Source organism: Pelophylax lessonae (assembly GCF_965119305.1).
Source record: "Pelophylax lessonae genome assembly, chromosome: 6".
NCBI classification, from domain to species: Eukaryota; Metazoa; Chordata; class Amphibia; order Anura; family Ranidae; genus Pelophylax; species Pelophylax lessonae.
Window position 1 is genome coordinate 313,137,721 of NC_138773.1, and position 23,838 is coordinate 313,161,558.

A 23,838-nucleotide genomic window follows, 5' to 3' on the forward strand; every position below is an offset into this window, starting at 1 on the left:
TCTATCGTACAGTACTTGCTTATAACTAGGTAATGCACATTTTGAGAACCTCAGTGAGCAATAAAACCATAGTGAGCAATTTCAGTACAGGAAAGGAGCCTGTACAACTGTGCAAGACTGAAGGGAAGGCCGGAGTTCAGCTTTAATCCTCTTTTGTTTGTAAAAGAATGGAGATGGGTTGCCGTCATATTGTCAGGTTTGCTGCCATATCTCATTTTGGGGGGACATTTTTCCTGTCCCATGGTGGCTGGTGGTCACTTGGGACAAGAATTGAATGGGACAGATGATCTAGCCATGTTGAGCCATCAACTTTATTATATGGTGATCACTGATCGGACTTCCTAAGCCGCTTTCTGGAAGTTTTTTACTGCTCAAAGCATTGTTGATTTTAGCATTAAGACTCCCGATTCATAGTCCTCCAAAGCGTGCATTCCTCATCTCTTGATGGCTTTACAGGAATTGTATTCACTGGATGTGTTTTTGTAACTGATTTATCTGGAATGTCACAAGTGCATCTAGTCAGATTCCTTGAATGTAAGTGAGAAGACAGATCTGAAGTTATGGGGCTCAAGAACCTCTTTAGATATGGGACCAGTTAGCATTGCACATTGGGAAATCTTTGTTACAGAAGAAGATCTTAATGCTCCATCCACCTTGATGAGTGCCAAAAAAGCCCTTTAAATGATGGTTTAAACAAGCCATTGAACCCTAGGATTCCTCAAGCTTGCTAGGAGTTCCTTGAGCTGTGCCTAATTGATCTCCCATCTGATGATGTTTGTACAGTTCTGGGGCAGAGCCAGCAGCATGACACCAATTATATTTTAGCGGTCTGTAAGGGTGGCATTCTGACTACCAATGTAAGGAACATTCTTCCTACTGACTACCAATGTAAGGGTCATTCTTCCTGTAGAGATGCATGCCATTGTCTGCACAGCCTTAAAAACAGGTCGGTGAGTAACGTGGGACGAACTTAGAGATTCCGGTGGGGACAAAGTACCAACGGGTCTGGACTTTATAGTTAACTTCCAATGCATTCATGTTTTGGACAGAAGATTTGGTCGTGGTCCAGACCGCTGTCCAATCATTCATCTCTGGGGAAAGTCCCAGGTCACAATCTAAATTCCTAAAGAACCGCTTCAGGTAGATACATTTTTAGAAACTCTTCCATCTCAGTGAATTGATTCTAATGCCTCTTGAAAATTTGAAATACGCATTTTTGGTGGAATGAAATTTAACATTGCAGATTTTAAAATAAAAAATAAGGAGACCTATTCTGGCACGTTGACATTGGGCTGTGTAATTAAATTGCGTTGATTATTTACAGCTCCCTAAATTAGCAAGGTTCTGAACCTTTACGCAACATGCATCTCACATAATTATCTTTTCACCCAACCAAAATAAATATTGTGCTCTGCCAGACAGATCTTAGCAGTGGTTTGGCCACGTTCCCAGAAAGACGAGAAGGATGGGGGGTGTTGGATAACCTCAGACAAGACCTAATTAAACATGATTGAATTAGCATTGTCTAACCGCACACCTATATGGTGGTGATAGACGCCATGTCGTGTTGCAGATAACCCCAAAACTATTAATGCTAATGAATGATGTTGATTATCTAGTACAGGGGTCTCCAAACTTTTTAAACAAAGGGCCAGTTTACTGTCCTTTAGGCTTTAGGGGGAGTGTCCCGGCATCATTGGGAGTAAACACTGTCCCATTACTGGCTATAACAGGAGGAACAGGAGGAACAGGAGGATTGTTGGTTTTAGCAGGAAGATGCCCCATAGTTGGTATCAAGTCGAAATATGGTGCCTCATCCATGGTGTCAATGGGAGGTATAGTGCTCCATCATTGGTATCAGTGGGAGGAATAGTGCCCTATCGATGGTGTCAGTTGGAGGAATCATGTCCCAGGGTCTATATAGATGGCAGAAAAGGGCCGCAGTTTGGAGATAGACGGCAGAAACTGGCCGCAGTTTGGAGATGACCTGATCTAAAGCTGTGAAGACTTGGCCATTGTTTTGTAGGATTTTTTACCTACTATTAGAAACTCTATCTTGGCTACAAACCAGATTGTTAAAAATGATACCGACCCAGCTACATAGGGAAAAAACGCTTGCATTAAAAAAAATAAAAAACATGCTTGAAAAACATGAATTTGGTCTTTGCTGCTAAAACAAAAACTTTGCAAATGCTGTGAACTCTTTCAAGGTATTCTTTCTGGTATTTTACGATGAATGACTTTAGCTGTAATATGGTGAAGTTTACATTTATAGTATGGCCAGCTTTCTTGGCTTAATTGCCAGTTCTTCTGGAACACATTGCTCAATTTATTGACCATTTAGTAGGCAGTTATACATTATTTTACAAGTTTATAAAAAGTGAATTGTAGGTAAGGATAGCACAACTGTATCTAGTCGGTAGGACAGTTTGTTGTGGAAAGTGGGCCTGAAGGGAAATCAATCCTTGTGTTGAGGTGCAACCATGGCAAAACTCCAGAAATTACATACAGTATATATACATACAGTATTTACAGTCCTTCTACAACATATCATTATTACCTGTTGATGCTGCCAGTAGATTTGTAATTTTCCCACTTCCCTTAAAAGGGTGACAATGTGGTTTGGTCTGCAGTGAAAATGTGCAGCAGGGTAGTCTTCAGCTGGCCATACGTGGATCGAAATTTGGCCGGTTCAGCAGGAACCAACTGAATTTACATCCACAGATGGCCTTTCCCGTTCATGAGAAGTCAATCCGTGACCATTTTTGCATGAATGTGGTTGTTGGAAAATTTCTATTCATTCACGCATGCAATTCAATAGGCTGTATTGGGATGGCGGGGTCCTGCTGTAGAATACAATGACATAGCGGGGAGGATTCCCCCATCTACCTTGAATGTGGGAATGGGGAAATCTGCTCAATTTGTTTTGATACTGCCCATTGGCTAGGTGAAAAAAAATAAACCAAGTCATGTGTAATCGGCTTTAGACGCGGGTGCATTATTGCAGAAATAAGTGAAAAAAGGACAACCCTGAAAATGATAAATGATTCCATGTCTCTCCACAGTTATCATCTCTGCAGTTGTCATGAGAAAGATCATTAAATTGCAGGTGCATCAAAGGGTATGCAATATATTAATTCCTGTACACACGGGCCAAATGCCGGACAACTCTGGGCATAGCAATAAAAACCATCCGACCTTCGGCCCGTGTGTATGCCAGCTGGTCTGTCAGAAGCTGGCCTGTCGGATGCGCATGCTGGAAAACCAGCAGTTGACCTGCTCCCGATCAGCACCCTCAGCCAATGACTGAGAGCTCTGACCGGAGAGTGCCGGTGGGGCCTTCCCCCTGTCAGAACACAACAGCTCAGTGGGAGAGATTGCTGTACTAACATGGGGTCATTAGTACAGGGACTCCAACCAGAGCTGACAGCTTTTTTTTCTTCAACCCAGCGGAAAGAGTGTGTACCAGGCTTTATAGGTGGTTTTCTTTAGCAAAAAGTCGCAACCTGAGTAGAATAGCCTGTCCCTGGCCAGCATGCAACAGTGTTGTCGTAGTGGTCTCTCTGCAGCGGTCAGACAACCCTCCTACTGATTCAGAGCTAGGGCTCTCCAATCAGCAAGTACCATAAATTAGCTTTTCTTATAGGAGAGCTATAGGTCTGAAACAGCAGGGAGTGTAGGCTTTGCTGATTGGAGATTTCTACCTTTGACTCAACAGGGGGGGGGGATGTGTTTTTGGACCTCTGTAGCGAGATCACTGCTTCCACAGGTATGTTAAAAAAACAAGTGCAGGAATAAAAAAAAACAAAAACCTACATACTCCCCTAGATGGCCGCAGCTTCGACCCGATGCTGCAGCTGTCCCCCGCCAGCTTTACATAGAGAACTGAGCGATCAAAGACCGCTGATTGCTCAGTTCTCAGTCACCACACTGTGCTCTGCCCCTCCAGCACTCACTGGAGTGCCGGACTGTGGAGGGGGTGGGAGCGGCTGGCTCAGGCTCTAGGCTGTGTGCTGAGGCTGAGTTAGCTACCATTCAGGCATCTAGGTGGATCCAGACATTATTCTCAGGCTCTTTTCAGAGCCTGTACCCAGCTCTGTCATGTCAGCCAGAGTGGAGAAAAAAGTGTACGCCTGTGATCCACAGGAGAAGTATGGCCAAAAGCGCTTTGTCTCATTAAAGAGTACCTGTCCCCTACCAAATAAAATTAAACTCATGCGTCGGGGGCACCTGCGTCTAAAAATGTAGATTGTAATACACCTATCACCATGTGCGCTGGAGTGAGAGCAATAATTCGAACACAGGACCTTCTCTGTAACACTAAACTGATGCCTATAGGGGGCTTTTAAAGCGTCGCCTATAGAAAACATAGGGTAGTAAAAGATTGACACCATTTCACAGGCACACACAAAGGTTTGACATGTTGGGTATCTATACTGCCTGGCCAAAAAGTCGCCACCAAAAAAAAAGGTCACACTCTAATATTTCGTTGGATGGCCTTTAGCTTTGATTACGACACGCGTTCGCTGTGGCGTTGTTTCGAGAAACTTCTGTAATGTCGCAAGATTCTGTCCAGTGTTGCATTCATTTTTCACCAGGATTTTGTATTGATGATGGGAGAGTCGGACCACTGCGCAAAGCCTTCTCCAGCACATCCCCAAAGATTCTCAATGGGGTTAGGTCAGGGAACTACGGCCCTCCAGCTGTTGCAGAACTACACATCCCATGAGGCATTGTAAAACTCTGATATTCACAGACATGACTAGGCATGATGGGAATTGTAGTTCCTGAACAACGGGAGGGCCATAGTTTGAAGACCTCTGGGTTAGGTTCTGGACTTTGTGGTGACCAATCCATGTGTGAAAATGATGTCTCATGCTCCCTGAACCACTCTTTCACATTTTTTTACCCCCCGATGAATCCTGGCATTGTCATCTTGGAATATGCCCGTGCCATTAGGGAAGATAAATATCTGGTCATTCAGTATATTCAGGTAGTCCGCTGACCTCATTCTTTGGGCACATCCAGTAACTATCCAAAAGGAGAGATACTGCATGCTTAGTTTAGTTAGTTGCTTAGTTAATTCCAGGTGGCGACTTCTTCTTTTTTTTTTTTTTTTTTGGCCAGGCAGTGTGTTTACTCTGTGCAACCTTATATTCTATATTTTACCAAAAATTTGGGTAGCTATTGCATTTGTTTACCCTAAAATTCACTTTAGTTTGTTTTTTTTTTTTTTACTTACATTTTAGGCGCTTTTCCACTGCATGGAACCGTACCGGTTCGGCACCCTTTTGTGCTTTTCCACTGCTGGTACCGCATGGTATAGGGTCGGAACGGTTCGGTACGGTACGGTATAGGTTTGCTTTTCCACTGCATGGAACCGAACGGTACGGTACGGCTCTGAAAAAACAGTACCTACTCGATTGTGGTTCCAAAAGGTACCAAACTGGTACCATATCCCACAATCCTTTGCATGCAGTCACTACTAGCCACTGATTGGTCAGAGAATCCCACCCACCCCGTTGTTATCCCACCCACTTAACTTAGTACTACTTTAGTGGAAAAGCAAACCTATACCGTACCGTACCGAACCGTTCCGACCCTATACCATGCGGTACCAGCAGTGGAAAAGCAAACCGGGCCAAGCAGGGCCGAGTAGAGCCGAGCCGGTACTAGCCGGTACTTGCAGTGGAAAAGTGCCATTTGTGTTTCCTAGACCTTTGCTGTGATATCAAGTGACATAAAAATTTGGAACTACCACTATTTTATTCTCTGGGGTGTCTGCTTTCAGAAAATAAGGTTTAGAGGTTTTATGTAATTTTTTTAGGCCTAAAATTATTTTTTTTTTAAAAGTGTGCAAGAAATGCAAACAATGGTTCTGGCAGCGAAAAGTTTAGGGGTCCCTTCTCTACAGCATGTTGGCATGGGCAGGCTTTTCTACTCAGGACGTGCCTATTTTTCAAAGGAAAACAACTGTAAAGCACCTCTTTTTGTTTTGATGCTCCTGGAATGTATCCAGACAATTTAAATGAAAAATTCAATTAGGCTTTAAAATGTGATCTGTATCCCTAAATGAATTTTTTTTTGCACCTTAGGTCATTGGATTATTTTATTCCTTGTGCCAAAATAACAGCTAATTTGCAAAAAAAAAAGGTTTGAGAAAGAGGTCTGTGTTTTTCTCCGAGGTCTGTGCTAGGAGGATGGAGTGCAGGGCACATGCTGTACTGTAATGTCTTTTCATCTTTTTCACCTTGTGTCTCTTCTTACCCCTCACCCTGGTCATACCCCGTCACTTTCCCTTCTGCCATACTCCTCCTCCTTTTGTCTTCCCTGGCTGCCAGCCGGAGTCGTCTGTTCCTGGCGGCATGGACCAGGGCCCCAGCGATACCGCCACTGACTCCACTTTTGCCGTGGAGTGGCCAAGTGAGCCCGAGCCCACCGAGGCTGCCCAAGTAAGTAAATCTTGGCATCTTGGGCACCAACAAATGACCTTTGCAACTTTTGTTCATCTGACGATGCTTGCAGCATTACCCAGCATTCCTTGCTAGGACCAGCTGGATGATGTAGTTCTCAGCAGCTGTACAGTAGATTGCCCAGGTAGTAGCAAAACAAACAATGGCGAGTAAGAAGAAAAAGCTGGCTTAATTACACAGAATATGTACTTAAAGCGGTATTAAACTCGAAGAAATCTTTTATACTTACAGCTTACCAATTCTTAGATGTGATGGCTGCATTAGTTTTCTGCATTTAGTACTGTAAGGGGTTCACAAACCAGACCACAATTTTTATGTATACCATCCACTTAGTACCGCCATATTAGTGGCATGGTGTTCCAGTATGTTTGGATCTACCAAATACATATGTTAGTAAAAGCTGATATTTATGATGACCTTTATACAGGTGCATTTCATAAAATTAGAATATCAAAAAGTTAATTTTTTTTTTTTCAGTAATTCAATTTAAAAATTGAAACTCATATATTTTATATAGATGCGTTACACACAAAGTGATATATTTAAAGCATTTCTTTATTTTAATTTTGAGGATTATGGCTTACAGCTAGTGAAAACCCAAAATTCAGTATCTCGGAAAATTTGAATATTACCGAAGACCAGTAAAAAAAAAAAAAAAAAAATTTAATATAGAAATGTTGGCTTAGTGAAAAGTCTGTCCATGTACAGTATAGGATGCACTCAATACTTGGTCGGGGCTCTTTTGCTTGAATTACTGCATCAATGTGGTGTGGCATGGAGGCGATCAGCCTGTGGCACTGCTGAGGTGTTATGGAAGCCCAGGTTGCTTTGATAGCGGCCTTCAGCTCATCTGCATTGTTGGGTCTGGTGTCTCATTTTTCTCTTGACAATACTACAGATTCTCTATGGGGTTTAGGTCAGGTGAGTTTGCTGGGCAATCAAGCACAGTGATATCATGATCATGTGACCAGGTATTGGTAGTTTTGGCAGTGTGGGCAGGTGGCAAGTCCTGCTGGAAAATGAAATCAGCATCTCCATAAAGCTGGTCAGCAGAGGGAAGCATGAAGTGCTCTAGAATTTCCTACTAGAGGGCTGCGCTGACTTTGGACTTGAAAACACAGTGGACCAACACCAGCAGATGACATGGCTCCCCAAATCATCACTGACTGTGGAACATTTTGCATTTAATTTGGAAATTAAGGTGCCAGAGTCTGGAGGAGGAGCGGAGAGGCACAAAATCCAAGTTGCATGAGGTCCAGTGTGAAGTTTCCACAGTCAGTGATGATTTGGGGAGCCATGTCCACTGCTGGTGTCCCAAGTCCAAAGTCAGCGCAGCCCTCTAGCAGGAAATTCTAGAGCGCTTCATGCTTCCCTCTGCTGACCAGCTTTATGGAGATGCCGATTTCAATTTCCAGCAGGACTTGGCACCGCCCACACTGCCAAAACTACCAATACCTGGTCACATGATCATGGTATCACTGTGCTTGATTGACCAGCAAACTCGCCTGATATAAACCCCATAGAGAATCTGTGGGGTATTGGCAAGAGGAAGATTAGACACCAGACCCAACAATGCAGACGCGCTGAAGGCCACTATCAAAGCACCCTGAGCTTCCATAACTACTCAACAGTGCCACAGGCTGATTGCCTCCATGCCACGCCGCATTGATGCAGTAATTCATGCAAAAGGATCCCCTGACCAAGTATTGAGTGCATCCTATACTGTACATGGATATACTTTTCACTAAGCCAACATTTCTGTATTAAAAATCCTTTTTTCTTTTGGTCTTACGTAAAAAATAATGAATTTTGAATTGTCACTAGCTGTAAGCCATAATCATCAAAATTGAAAGAAAATGCTTGAAATATTTCACTCTGTGTGTAACACAAATTTATAAAATACGAGTTTTACTTTTTGAATTGAATTACTGAAATTTACTTTTTGCTGATTCTCTAATTGTATGGGATGCACCTGTATGCCTATAATTTTGATTCTTCCAAACATTTTTACAGATGTATATTGAATGGGAAGTTTCTCTGAATGGTGACTTGTGTTTTACAGTTACCGTATTTTAGAAATGGAATTCTTTAAAATCTTTAACATACATTTAGAAACAATATTAAGATAATTTACTCCTGGTACCACCTATGTCCTATCCAGAATCATGTCTTTTCTCCATCTTTGTGCTCATTCATTGCAAAAGTCGAAATTTTTCTACATTTTGGAGAATGAATAAATAAAAAAAAAAATGAATATAAAAATAAATATTTAGTGGTGTGTTGTGGCACCATTAGTTGTGACTTGACACCCCAACGCTGTACAGTAGGCACTCCTATCCACATACCTGGCTGTGTTTAGAAGAATTTTTTTTATCTGGCACCATTTAAGGTGCACTTTGTAAGTGCATGGTTTTTATAGTGGAAAAAGGCTGTGTTTTATAGAAAACTTTTTGAATGAAACTTTTTTGGCCAAAGGTTTTGCTAGGTCTTATGTCAGTGGTTGGTTATGAAGATCCAATATGCTCTCTTTGGGGGTTTATGGCCTGAAATACTGCAGTTCCTTAATGTATTCTGGAATTTGGAATGCCATTAGAATTCACAAATACCTAAAGGGTTCCAATCCTTGCCCTGGTGGGCAGATATGTTTTAAGAAGAACATCCGTAGTTTTGGGTATGTTGGCTCTAAATTGTTTACCCCAAGCCTGGAAGGTGTTTTATCGGTCCATGAAATCTCCAACATCTAACATGCCACCAATACAAGGAACAGACTTTCCTGATTGTCAATCCATTAATTTTATTTTTTTCTCTTAGAACATTTGCATGATATTTTAATACATTATTGTTAATCAATTTTTGATTTACAGCAATCAGAACCGGCTGTGAAGGAGGAAGAAGTGAAAGCAGAAGTGAAAGCAGCAGAGAAGGATGCTAACGTAAGACCATTTCTCCTGAACTTTGTAGAGGGTCATCCAATATAAAGGAATGTTGGTGGAGTGGTGAATGTTGGTGGAGTGGTGAATGTTGGTGGAGTGGTGGACCCCAGTATAGATGTCTCAATTTTTTGGAACAGAGGAATCTCTCTAGAACAGCCTCAAACAGGGTTCATCCAGAAGTTGCTAAGGGTTCCTTGAACTGTGGCTGATTGTCCTCCCATCTGATGAAAGGTTTCAGGTCCAACACCACTTGATAGAGCCAGCGGCATGATATCAAGGATCTTTTTAGCTGTCTTAATGGGGGGCATTCTTCCTACTAACCGGTAATTTTTTTTTTTATCCATAAACATTTTATTAAAGAAATAAAGAACATCATACAGGGTGTACAAGGAGCATACAGAAATCAGAACAATATGCACAAAAGAGCTTCGCAAAAACAAAACCGAACATAATAGGCTATACACCAATGAGGCTTCGGTGGGAACCATGCAGAGTAAATAGCATAAACCGGTAGTCGGGCCGCAAAAGGTAGGAGGATACACGGAGCATACTCCTGAGCCACCTGAAATCATACAAAGGAGGGCTCATGTGCCACAGCGGCACCATTTATAAAATACAGTTAGCCAGGTTGTATGGATATTAGGGGTTGAGAGCGGCCAATGGATGGGAGGGATCCCACTAGGTAGTGACTAGCGTATCGTATAGCCGGTAGGAAGAAATGGACAACAGACTGGGGGGAAAGGGAAGGCAAGAGGGAGAAGGGAAAGATAGGAAGGACATGGAGGGGGGGAAGGGGATGGGAAGAAAAAGAAGAAAAAAAAGGGGGGGGTAAACCCACTAACCGGTAATTTAATGGGCATTTTTGTCATTCACCCCCAATGGTTTTAGTAGGGTTTCCTCTGAGACCAGAAAATTATTTTAGGGGTTCCTCTGGAGTAAAAAGTTTGGGAATGTGTACACTAGCCACTTGCCAACCAGCCCATAGTAAAAATGTGTCATTTGTTAAACGTTAAATCCAGGAATTATGGTAGCAGCTAGCTGCCTTAACCCCAGTATTTTTATTATTTTTTTATTACTATGGCCGATTCTTTTTCAGATAAAAGTGATCCTGTGGGCGGATTTGCTGCGGGATCACTTTTAGAAGCGGCAGAAAGGATTCCCCCCCTCCACTGCTTCTTGGTCATTCCTGCTGCCATTAGCTGGGTATGGAGAAGAGTGAGGCCAAGATACCTGCCACTCATCTCTATGCCCTTGGAGGACCAGAGCGTCATCTGATGTCGATTCTGGTTCCTGGGCCATAGTAGAAAAATGTTTTGTTTCATTTACATTTTTTTGTTAAAGCAGCAATTTAGAAATTTTTTTTTTTTTGATCTTTTGCTTTTAAAGGTAAATGAGAGATCTCTCCATAAGAGGATCTATCCTCCTTATTTCTGTTACAAGGGATGTTTACATTCCTTTTAATAGGAATAAAAGTGATGAAAAAAAATAAAGGGACAGCGTGAAAAAAAAAAGTTAAATAAAAAAAAAAAAAAGGGAAAGTGTGAAAAAAATAAATCAAAATAAGTGAAGTGCTCCATCCCTCCGTGCTCGCGCATAGAAGTGAAGGCATATATTTAAGTCGTGCAAGCATATGTAAATGGTGTTCAAACCACGCATATGAGGTATCGCTGCGAGCGTCAGAGCGAGAGCAATAATTCAATCTGTAACTTTAAACAGGTAACCTGTAAAAATAAATTAAGTGCCGTCTAAGGAGATTTCTTAGTACTGTAATTTGTCGACATTCCAAGAGTGTGAAATTTTAAAGCATCACATATTAGGTATTTATTTAACATCATCTTTCACATTATACAAAAAAAATGGGGTAAATATTGTATTTATTTATTTTTTTTAATTAAAGTGTATTTTTTCCCCCACAAATTGGGTTTAAAAGACTGCTGCGCAAATACATAAAATATTGCAACGACCGCCATTTTATTCTCTAGGGTCTCTGCTAAAAAAAAAAAAAAAATGTTTTGGGGTTCTAAGTAATTTTCTAGCAAAAACACTGATTTAAACAGAAAAAGTCTTGTCTTTAAGTGGCTATAGAGACTGCTGAGCCCAGATGAGTTGTCAGAAAGTTGGCAATATGTAGAGTAGGAAAGAACGCCACAAATGAACTCCACTTAATGTTGATCACAATAGTCTCATGTAGCAAACCTTTCTTTTATATTTTGTATTTATTATTCTTGCAGCAACCCAGCTCACTACCAGCTGTTGTTGTTGAGACGTTCCCCGCCACCGTGAACGGTACAGTGGAGAGCGCTCCCCCGAAGACCAACATGCCCCCTGGATACATATACAAGGTAAGGAGAGAGATGGTGACACAAACTGTGGCCTGCAGAACTAGACAACAACCTTTTTCTAGAGGTCCAAGAAGAGCAAATATGAAAGTCCAATTAATTTATGTACACTATATGACCAATGTATTTGGACACCCCTCCAAATTATTTAATTCATGCGTTTCAGCTGCACCCATTGCAAATGTGCATAAAATAAAGCACATGGACATACAAGGGCACTTTTGATGTTACAAGATGCAGACATTTCAGACAATTGTACACTCCAACTTTGTAACAGAGGTGAGTGGAGGGGCAGAGAAGCTGGGCCAGCATAGACTTCCAGAACAGGAGAGGGCTTTGACATGCAAAGGGGAAGGGGGGCTATGTTAGGGAAATCACTAGTAAGATTTTCTAGCAGGATTAAAGTCACATTGCAAGTGACTAAAACACAATAATAGAAATTCAAAACCCCACTAAAATCTAATATTAAAAATGCATATTTGTACTGTAACGGACCACCTGGCACCCAGCATGGATGCCTCCGCCAAAATACAGCTTTCTCCATGCTGGAACCAGAAACCAGGTATTATAGCTGAATAGTGCACCCAGACGACACTAGCTTAGGTGCAAACTGGAACTGAACTTATTGTAAATTCACAAACAAATATATATATATATATATATATATAATCAGGTAAGAGCTTGATCACATTATCCTAAACCATACAAACAGACATGTGCAGAACGAAAAAAAAATGGTTTTGATTTGTTATTTACATTAAATAGTTTAGCTGAATTCGGTTATTTCTATTTCAGAATTCTTTTTGTTCAAATTGATTCAAATTTTCAGAATTCTGGTGAATTTAACTCAATTCGTCTTGAAAATCAAATCCAATTCCATTTGAATTGCATTTGAATTTAATTCCATTCTAAATCCAATTTATTCTATTCGAAATTCAAATTTTGGAAGCTGGTTTATATTCTTTCTGTTCCATTCTATTCTATTTTTTCTATTCTTTTCTTTTCACAGTCTATTCTTTTCTAGTCTATTTAAATTTGTTCTATTCAAAATTCGAATTTCGGAAACTGGCTATATTCATTCTGTTCTATTTTCTATTCTATTCTTTTATTTTCTATTCTATTTGAAATTAGAATTTCAGAAGATGGTTGTATTCTTTCTATTCTATTGTTTTATTCTATTATTTTCTTTTCTAAGCAGTTGCTCCGAAGCTTAGTAAATAAGAAACTCTGCTGACTTCCATCATCCAATCATGTGCAAGAAAAATGCTGTTTTTTTTATTTTTCTTGCACGTGATTGGGTACCTCATTTACTAAGCTCTGGATCAACTGCTCTTGCAGAGGGCAACTGTACTTTACAAAGTGCACAGTCTATTTGCCTTTAGTGAATCAACCCTAATATGTTTCGTCGGTTGGACACCAGTCTGCCATGTAACATCCCAGTTGGAAGCTATGGGAGTGGGGACCCATCCATGGTTCGGCACAGATCAGTCTCAACAGGATGTCTCCGTGTCCTCTCTGTCAATTTGTGAATATTTTTACTGGGTACATTAAATAAAAAATAAGCATTGTTTTATATATTTAATTTTAATTATTTTTTTTTTATTTCCTAGGTCCGGGCTCAGCATGACTACGCTTCGACCGATAACGATGAACTAAACTTGAAATCAGGAGACATTGTTTTAGTGACTCAGTTTGATAACCCAGATGAGCAGGTGAGCCTAATACTGAAGGCAGTGCAGAAGCGGCTAAATGCATGTCCTATGACCATGTAGGACGATGAGCAATTATTTTAGGAAGTTCACAAGGAAAGAGATGAATGGTGAGGCTCCATTCACACCAGTGGTGGCCCGTCCATTAGGGGCATAGGGGCGCCGCGCTCCCTATCCATGCGTCTGGCCCCCTAATCTACATGCAGGGCGCAGGACGCATGGAATCCAATGAGGGTTTTTTTTTTTTTTTTTAAAGCACGTGATCAGAGCCAGAGGCTCTAATAGGCTTCAAAAAAAGGGGGGGCTCGGGGCGCAGAGCACTATGTCCTGAGCCCACCCAGTTGTGTGACAATAGCGAATTAATATTTGCTATTGCCACACTGATTTTCCTCCCAGCCAGTCAGAAAGCGGGTCCTGAGACTTGTTTCCCAATTGGCCAAAGTAGAAGGCATCCTATTGGTGAAGAAGGAGGGAGGAGACAGCTGCCCAAAAGGGGACATGGTGCAGGAGACTGAGGGGGAAGCCGTTGCCCCCTGTCAGTCCAGAGGAACAAGGTAAGTGAACTGGCGCCCGGTGGGGGGGGGGGGGGGTATATGGTGTGGACTGGAGTGGCGGGATGTCAATGGCCAGGTCTGGTCTGAACATTTCCATGTTCTGTGTACTGTGGGAGACCAGATATAGGTGTACGTTTAGTAAACTGAGAAGTTTTCTCTCAGTTCACTTCTCGGCAATTCTCAGAGAAAAATTATCAACTCTGGCACCCAGTTTAGGTGGTCGAGAACTTCAATTCCCAAAGGGTGATCAGAGGAGAATTTTTTTCTCTGAAAACGGCCGTGATCCCTGTATAACTGGGTGGACTGCCTGTAATCTCACGAGATTTTGTGAGATTACAGTGCCGCCAAGTTTTAAAAGTGAAACCAAAGTTTAAAAGCACTCGTAATGACATGTTCTGACACATGAAAACTTACTGAATTTCTATCGATCTATACACACACACACACACACATACACACATATACAGTATACATACAGTGTATATACATATGTACATACAGTATATATATATATATATATATATACACCAGTACATACAGTATATATATATATATACACACACCAGTACATACAGTGTATATATATATATATATATATATATATATATATATATATATATATATATATATATACCAGTACATACCGTATATATATATGTATATATAGTATATGTATGTGTGTGTATATATATATATATATATATATATATACATACACCTATACATACATACCATATATACATATATATTTTTTATTTTTTTTATTTTGAACCCCCTGGTGCTGATATATAGGAAGAAAGAAGTCTTCTTCCTCTGATCACACAGCTTCTCCCCCTGATTCTCCACCTCTGAGCTGGAGAATCTGGAATGGAGATATTTCAGAATAACGGCTGTGTGATCTTCAGATCTCACTTTTCTAAACTGGCCGTTTGTGACAGAAACGGTCATGTACTGTGATGAGAAGAGAAGAACATGTTCTCTGCTCCTCATCTCAGCAAACTAAACGGTAACTCATCAGAGATCAGTCGTGATCCTCAGGATCACGGCTTTTCTCTGCATATTAAAAGTACACCATAGTGACTGCAGGCTCCTGGGGAGAGCAGATATAGTGACTGCAGGCTCCTGGGGAGACCAGATATAGTGAATGCAGAGTCCTGGGGAGACCAGATATAGTGACTGCAGGCTCCTGGGGAGACCAGATATAGTGAATGCAGGCTTCTGAGTTTAGTCACACTTTAAGTCACATAGATTGGAACAGGTGCCATTGAAATCAATGGGCTATGACTTGTCATACGACCTTGTGTCAGAGAGATTAATGTGTGCGGAGGTCCTCAAATATAGTAAGTGTACCAAAAACCTGAAGTCCTTGTCAGAAGGGGAGGATGTCAAAGAGGAACTTCAGCTGGGGATAGGCTAGAGGTGATTGTAACCGTATTAGTGCACTTACAACAAGAACTGTCTGTGATACTTTTTTTTATGTGCACTAACATCCAAATTTTCAAGACAAGCTCTATTGAAAAGAACCACCCACCTTTAAATAATCACATTTTGTCGCTTTGGAGCCTGAAATAAAAACAGTTCTAAAAGCTGAAGTTGTTCATCTTCATGCATTAAGATAAAAAAACCTTCTGTGTGCAGCAGCCCCCCTCCTACTCATCTGAGCCCGATTTCGATCCAATGATGTTGCACGAGAGCCTCGGCTGTCCGGGACTCTCCCTCATTGGCTGAGACAGCAGCGGGTGCCATTGACTCCTGCTGCTGTCAATCGAAGTCAGTGAGCCAATGAGGAGAGAAAAGGGGGCAGGGCCATGTCTGAATTGACACAAAGAGTAGCACCTCGGCTGGGGGCAGGAGGGAGGGGCCAAGAGCGCCAGCGGGGAACCCGAGAAGAGGAGGATCGGGCTGCTCTGTGCAAAACCAACTGCACAGAGGAGGTAAGTATAACATGTTTGTTCTATTTAAACAAAAAAAAAGAAAATTAGACTTTAATATCACTTGAAGACAGACAGTTTTTATTGTATCCATCTGTATTTACTCAGTCCAACTGCTTCAGAGTTGCTGTAGGCCTCTTTGTAGCCTCTCTGATCAGTTTCCTCCTGGCTCTCATCAATTTTGGAGCGAAGTCCTGATCTAGGGAGGGTCTGTGAAGCCTTTGACATTTTTTTTGTATCCATCTCCTGTTTTGTGCCTGTCCACAGCTTTATCCCAGAGATCCCGGTGGCCATGCCTTGCCACCTATAGTTGTTTGCTTCAGTTGCACTACCAGGGACTGAATTGCTTGTGGAAAGCTTTTTTCATGCTGAGCTAATCAAAATGGCCACAGCTGATCACAGTTGAAAGTCATGTTGGTGAGAGTGGTCTATACAGGACCAGCAAAAGTTGGGTCTATTTTATACAGGACCAACAAAGTTGGGTCAATTATACAGAACCAACAATTATAATTAATTGGTTAAGAAGCCCTGTTTGTCAAAAAACCATTAAAATACACAGCAGTAGAAACATAACTCATCATGGGTTGCATCAGCATTATGGTTCCTCTCAAAGGGTAGGTTGTATCTGTAAGACTATATCTGCAGAGTTCTGGAGTGCTCTGTGTTCAGTGCACAGAGTTCTGGAGAGCGATGCGTTCGGGGCGCAGTGTTTTGGAGTGCGCTGCGTTCGGGGCGCAGAGTTTTGGAGTGCGCTGCGTTCGGGGCGCAGAGTTTTGGAGTGTGCTGTGTGCGGGGCGCAGAGTTCTGGAGTGCGCTGTGTGCGGGGCGCAGAGTTCAGCTCTCTTTCACGGGCTGTCAACTTTCATCCCTCCTCGGCTATGACCACCACTCTACCCCATCTCCTGCCTCTGCACACATCTCCCTACACAGCCCTCATCTCTGCTCCCCCTCTTTGCATTCACCTTCAGCTCTAGTACCTCCCAGCAGTGTAGGTGGCTCCCTCTCTCTTGCAGGGAAATTATTGGTCCGCACACCATGAGTGTGTGCAGGGCAGGCAGGGATCTGTGAGCCGCCAAGAGGAATGCTGTCCTTGTAGACACAGAAGGTTTCTGTGTTTGCAAATGACAGTGGTGAGCGGAGGGTGGACCCAGAGGTGGCGTAATGGAGTTCCACCGGCTGAAAAGATCCCTGGGTGCGAGGGCCACGTGAAATGACCTGATGTGCAGGATTCGGCTCACTGCCCTTGTGTTTGACACATGTGCTCTAAAGGGTCTCCATGTCCCAAAGTAACAAAAGTTAATGGAAATATATGCAAGTATTCCCAGGCTGGTAAGAAATAAAATTCACCTCTTATCACCCCATGCAGTCCCTTCCAACAAAAGTAAAAAAAAATGGGATGCTGGCCCAATGTACTTTGCATATAATCAACCAGTCCAAGAAGTGGGGTTTGAAGTGCAGTGGAAAGCAGGTCCAAATAGGGTCAAGTAAACTCAATAAAACTTACATCTGGACTAAAAAGTGATGGTATGGCGCTTCAATTCCAAACTTGCCTATCATGGGAAAGGAGGGGGGGTGTTGTATGTATTTCAGTCATAGACGGATTAGCTCACACAAAATGTGTTTTTGTTCTTGCAGGATGAAGGCTGGCTAATGGGAATTAAGGAGAGCGACTGGCTCCAGAACAAAGAATTTGAACAGCACCGAGGAGTATTCCCTGAGAACTTTACCGAAAAGTACCAGTGAGGCGCCCCTCGTCTCCGGGGTACAAAACAAAAAGCAAATTTTCTGTGAAAATTATACACCACGTCTACCCTCTGAACAGTTAACCCTACAAGTGTCAACTTTTAAAGGTTCAGTTCACTCCTAGACGCCAGGTTAGATGTTGTTCAGTAGATACAGTTCCTGGAATGCTAAAGCGTATGTTTATTATTTTAAGATCCCAGTTCCACCCCAGGATGAGATTGGGTCGACCTTTAGTCTGTTACAGGTTGATGAGATCTGGATGGCAGCCATGTTTTAGGTTAGGAATGCCAAAATAGTCTTTTTTTTTTTTTAATGTGCGTGTGTGTGTATCGCCAACTGCAAGGTTCAGGCAGGTGTTTTTATGTCAACTCCCATTTCAGCCTGTTGGCTCAGTAAAAAAAAAAGAGTGAAGTCACCACGGACTTACTTCGCTTCTCAGCACCATCAGCCTTTCATCAAATCTGAGCATGCTGTAGCGTGTGTTCAGCCATCCTTATCTCCTAGATGTAGTGTGCCATGTCTCCAAAACAATGTGTGAAAAAGGAGTAGAACTTTGAAATGCTTTGTATGTAAATTATATTTAAACACCATATATCAAAAATCTATAAAAATTGAATTAAAGTGTTCTTAAATGTCATTAAAAATCATGAGACTCCAAGAATATCCATATATTTTAAATACATTTACTTTTTGGGGGTTTTTTTTCAGATGGTCACCATCATCTTCTACATGTAGATGCTTCAGAGTTTCAAACCAATTCCATAAAACTTCAGAATTTCAAACAAATTCCATAAAACTTCAGAATTTCAAACAAATTCCATAAAACTTCTGGAGTCCGTCTAACCTATAGGGTGCCCATTTGTTACGGGTTGTAGATTGCTGGTGTTGAACTCGGCAGTTTGGTACATTTGGAATAAGACCACCTTGTGTTTTTCTCTACAGCCCCAAAATTATCACCCCCCCAAGCTTTGGTTAGAAAATTGTAAAAAAACCTAGGGACACTTTTTTGTGATTCCGGGATCTGTGTAACAAAATGCAATAAGGTATTTTTGTAGAAGCATTTGTAAGATACAGTGTTGCTTGTGGCCAATTCCTTTGGGTTCTTTTTGGCTGCCTCAAGAAACACTGCCCATTTTTCCTTTAGCTTATTGTTCATTAAGCCACCCCAAAAGTATAGCATGCCTGAGCTGAGCTTCTCTGGTAAAAATCGGTGGGGGGCGGGGGGCACAACAGAGTCCAAATAGTTTTATGTCTAAGAAGTAAATCCAGCAAACTATTTAGAAGGAATTTTTTAAAAATAATATATTTATGCTCTGTTATGCTGTGTGGTATTTGCGTTGCTTTGCTGCTGTCTTCGTTGACCTTTGTCGGGTAACAAAAGGTCACCATGGAGATACCTTTGCTCACAAGGCTGCGGCGTCCTCCAAATTGGATTTTCCTAAATCCCCAGGTTGGGATGCAGGCTCTCTTTCCCGAGGATATAATCCCACTATGTTAATGGCTGTTGTGTGCTTAAGTCCCAGTTAACCAGCGGCTGAAGGTCCTCCAACTCTGGCCAAGTTCCATGCTGTTCAACACGTGAGCATTCAATATTTTCCCAACCAGCTGAACAGTCGTCGCTGATGTACAATCCGTCCAGCCATGGATGAAAGCACGAATTAAAGTTTGTACAAGAGTTATATTGTTACAGATCATGAATATTAAGACTTAGTTCGAAAGCTATTTATCTTTTCCTGGTTTGTGATGATGGTTCTAATTAAAAATATATCTGCTTGTGCTACGGCTGGTATAAGTTGTTTTCATTGGTGTCCTTTGGTAAAATTGAAGGGCGCTCTACGTTATCACGCTCTTCCTTTAGCTATAATAGGCATGTCCTCCAAAGCTAGAAGGCCCTGACGACATATGTTGGTGCATCTTGTTCTTGCAGGAATTCTACATGTTAATGAATGTACAGGGGCTGGATCCCATTAGGAGACTGTACATAGCACAGAGGTTGTATGTTATGCTATTGGTGTCACTAAAAGTTTTTGTCCTGGTTGGACAGGCACGGTCTTGTTAAAACATCAGGTAAGCAAACGGATGTGGGCAGCATCCAAGCAAATTTGAACGAACGTCTATATTTCCTATATAAATATTTCAAAACCTGATTACTAGGTATTCATGTATTTGGATCAGCAACTGAGTCCCTACAAAATTCAGAGATCGTACCATGCTGGTCATTCACTCGCTATTCGATTTTTAAGCCCTTTATAAATGCATGGCCTACTTTTTTTAATTTTAAGAAATCAGAGGTTTCGTCTGTCCCAGCAAATTAAATAGCCTAGCTAAAAATGGAACAAAATTTCTGTTTTTGGAGTTTCTCCGTACTGAAGCTATTAACATTTGTGCTGTAGCATTGCACAGATGCATATTTATTAATCTAAGGTAGTAGAGTATACTTGAATATGTATAAAGCCCAAATGAACTTTCATTCTGGTTCGGCTAAATATATTCCAAGTGCATCAAAACCGGAATTCGCGCCTAACGCTACGCAATGAAGCCAGCGCGTAGAACCGTGACCGCTGCTCTGATCAAACTCGTGCATGCATTCCTGCCACTACTAATAGCGTGAATCCCGCTCAGCAAGGCTCAGAGAACCATGGCTAATAGGATTATACTACTGTTCCCATAGAAGTGAGGCTATCTGCAGGGAAAGAGCCATGCAGTTTCCACTATGGTGATCAGGCACAGTAGAAAGACATGAGCATAAATCCCTTCAAAAAGGCAGACCGATATCAAATTGTCAAAGATTCTGACTTCACATAGCAAGAATATCCCCGCTGAGTAGAAAAGCTTGTACCTTGTGTAGGTGGTAGAGCAATATCCACTTCACATCCGGAAGATTGACCCCCCCCCCCTCTTTTTGCGATACGGCACTGCTTTACTTTAACTGACAATTGCACAATCATGCGATGCTGTGGCTTCCCCCCCCCCCCCCCCCTGCAAATAGAGCTTTCTTTAGGTGGTATTTGATCACCTCTGCTGTTTTTTTATTTTTTGCGCTATAAACAAAGAACGACCGACAATTTTGGAAAAGAAAAAAAAAAAGTTTTACTTTCTGCTATAAAACCTATCTAATAAAAAATTAAATAAAATCTAATTTCTTCATCAATTTAGGTCAAAATGTACTCTGCTACATATTTTTGGTAAAAAAAAAAACCCAATAAACAAATAATGATTGGAAGTTATAGCACCTACAAACTATGGAATATTATATTTTATTTTATTTTTTTTATTACGAATGGCAGTGATCAGTGACTTATAGCGGGACTGTGATATTGCGGCGGACAAATCGGGCACTTGACACTTTTTTGAACCAATGAAACTAATACAGTAATCAGTGCTAAAAATATGCACGGTCACTGTACTAATGACACTGGCTGCGAAGGGGTTAACATCAAAGGCGATAAATGTGTGACAAGCTAATATTTCTGATTTGTGGGGGAGGTGCGTTTACTAATGGAAGGCATGAATCAGTGTTTCTGCTCTACAGAAACACAGGATCCATGTCTTCTGTACTGAAAGAACCGCAGTCTGCCTTGTTTACATAGGCAGACTGGCATTCTGCCTGTGTACCAAACGATCAGTGGGTGCCCGTGGCAATCAGGTTCGTGGGATCCACTGATCAGCTCCCGCTACATAAAATCACAGTGGGAGCGAGCCGCTGGCAGGGCGCACCTACGCCCAAAACCGTGATTAATAAAATACGTGATTGCGCAGCGTGGCCGCCCTGTAGCAGTAAATAGCAGTAAATGTGGTATGGGGTGGACAGCAAGTGGATAATCCATTGCTCACCGCTTAAGGAACCTCTAGCAACCTCTGGAGGAACCCTTAGGTTCTACGAAAGCCTATATTACAATTTTGTTTTCTTTAGAAAGCAGGCACAACCGGAGTAGAAAAGCCGGTCTCCCACCAGCATGCTGCAGAGAAGAACACTTGCACTCTGTAGGGAAGCAGTGGTCTTTGTGGAGGTCCAACATGCTCCCCACTGACTCAGTGCTAGAGATCTCCGATAAGCAGACCTTCCTACTAATTGGTGATCTCTGACTCAGTAAAGGGCATGTTAGACCTCTTCAGAAAGACCACTGCTTTCTCACAAAGAGCAAGAGTCCATCTCGGCAGCATTCTAGTGGGGGGTGGAGAGCTTTTCTACTCAGGCTGTGGCTGCTTGTAAGATTCTCAACAGGGGTTTCTTGGGAACCCTTCACCCTTGCTTCCTTCAGAGGTTGCTAGGGGTTCCTTGAGCAGTCGGCAATGGTTTATGGATCTTCTTCTTACACTGACTACCAATGTAAGGGGACATTACTGAGCACTCTGTCCTCTTCTGGCCATTACTATTTGCTAGGGTTCCCTGGGACCTTAAATATTTCACAGGTTCCTCTGTAATCAAAAATGTTGATAAAGTCTGCTGTAAGTCTTTGCACATTTTTTAGTGTTGATGCACCTGGAATTTATTTAGTCAAAACTGAAATTTCTGTTGGGCTTTAAGCACTTGGATCCACATACGTGCTAAAAAAGATGGTCCTGTCAACCAGTCTATGCCAGGCTGACAAGGAATGCAAAGGTGGTGGGATTGGTTAATGGGGGTGCAGTGTAATTTGTGCTTTCATACATTTTTGGGTAATAATCTGCAATTTGACTTTATCGCCTAAAGACTTCAAATTTGCTGAAGTGTTGATCGCATCAGCGGGACGCTGCAGTTATATTTGGCATTTTTTATAGGCTTTGAGTGTGCGCGTGAGCGTTTAATTCTGTGTGGTCTTTGTGGGGCCTTTGCGGTCACATCCACTGCTTCTTGAACTCCAGTTTGGTTGGCCACATACATTGCAATCTGATGGTGCAACCAATGACTATATATTACCACCACTATACATACACCACCTAATGTTTGCCAGCCTATCTGCAGCAAAACAACTCACAATGCTAATAAAAAGGGCCATCTAATGCCTTGATTTCCACTGAGCGGTTCGGTACGGTACGCTATTTTGGGTATTTCCATTATGAAAGTGGCCCATACAACCGAATCAAACTGCCCAATCCTGGTCCTCCTTCAGATGTAGGGCCATAGGAAATGGTACGGTTACGGCGGACTTACTGGCGTCACAGGATACATTCCACTGATTGGCGGACAGGAAAACCTCAGTGCTCACGTCAAAGGGCATTTGTTGTAAACCCCACATGGCCCCTGGCGGTCCGACTTGCAGTGGAAGTGCTCACCTGAATAGGCCGGACCATTCTAACCCTTCCAAACTGTACCGAACCGAACCGTTCCACTCAGTGGAAACGAGGAATAACATAACCCTATAAAACCTACAAAAGTATTTTGTTGAGGGGAAAAATATTGCTAAATTGTTTTAAATTCCTTATCCTCCTCTGTAATTTATGGTGGAGCTTCCTTGAAACCTAAACAAAAAAAATGTCTTCCAGGACGGCTGCAAGAAAATGGCCATAACTTTTTTTTTTTTTTTTTTTTTTTTTTAATCCCCTAATATTGCTTTATAGGGTAATGTTATGTAGTCAGTTTAAAGACAAACCACACATAACAGAGTTCCTTAGAAGCACTGACCACATTAGGATAATCGCTCACTTTGAATTCACCTTTTGAAGCACCATTTTTTGTAGTTTTGCTTCTAAATTTTACCATATTTTCCGCTGCTATGGGAATTTTGCAAATCTGTAAAAGCTGCCTGAAAATGTTTTTTTTTTTTTTTTTCCTTTTTTTCTTTTATATAAAAAAAAATATTTTTGTGTGTGTGAGTTTTCATTGACCTAGCTAACAGAACTGTGATTTTCTACTGTAACAAGTGACGTGAATTTTCCCAGTGTTATGTTCGTAGAGTGACCCAGGAACCACTTACCTGAAAGTTTTATCTGCCTTTTCTTTGCTGCAAAGGCCGCTGGGGTACATATTTTAACACACGGGATTGCTTTACTTTTCCTTGACTGGTCAGCATATTCTATATTATGAATATATATATTTTTCTTTTTTGTCAATTGTTATTTTGTAATGGACACTATGAAGTTTGACATAAGAGGGTGCACTGAATATATTTATAATCTGTAGATTGTTAGGATATATGTACATGGGAAATGTTTGTTCTCACGTTGCTGACTTTT

The 23,838-nt window shown here is 41.6% G+C and overlaps 1 protein-coding gene across 4 annotated transcripts in view; it reads left to right on the forward strand.

Moving 5' to 3' along the window:
* Positions 1-18,130, forward strand: part of BIN1 (bridging integrator 1) — a 197,009-nt gene extending 178,879 nt beyond the window's left edge. Inside the window, exons 16-20 of one of the 4 annotated variants that reach the window (XM_082261052.1) lie at positions 6,342-6,452; positions 9,338-9,406; positions 11,638-11,748; positions 13,356-13,457; positions 17,575-18,130. In XM_082261052.1, coding sequence (XP_082117178.1) covers positions 6,342-6,452; positions 9,338-9,406; positions 11,638-11,748; positions 13,356-13,457; positions 17,575-17,682 — 501 coding nt within the window. In that variant the 3' untranslated portion in view covers positions 17,683-18,130. The remainder of the gene's footprint in view (positions 1-6,341; positions 6,453-9,337; positions 9,407-11,637; positions 11,749-13,355; positions 13,458-17,574) is intronic. The other 3 variants (XM_082261053.1, XM_082261054.1, XM_082261055.1) reach the window with 3 other exon arrangements.
* The last annotated feature ends 5,708 nt before the right edge of the window (positions 18,131-23,838 follow it).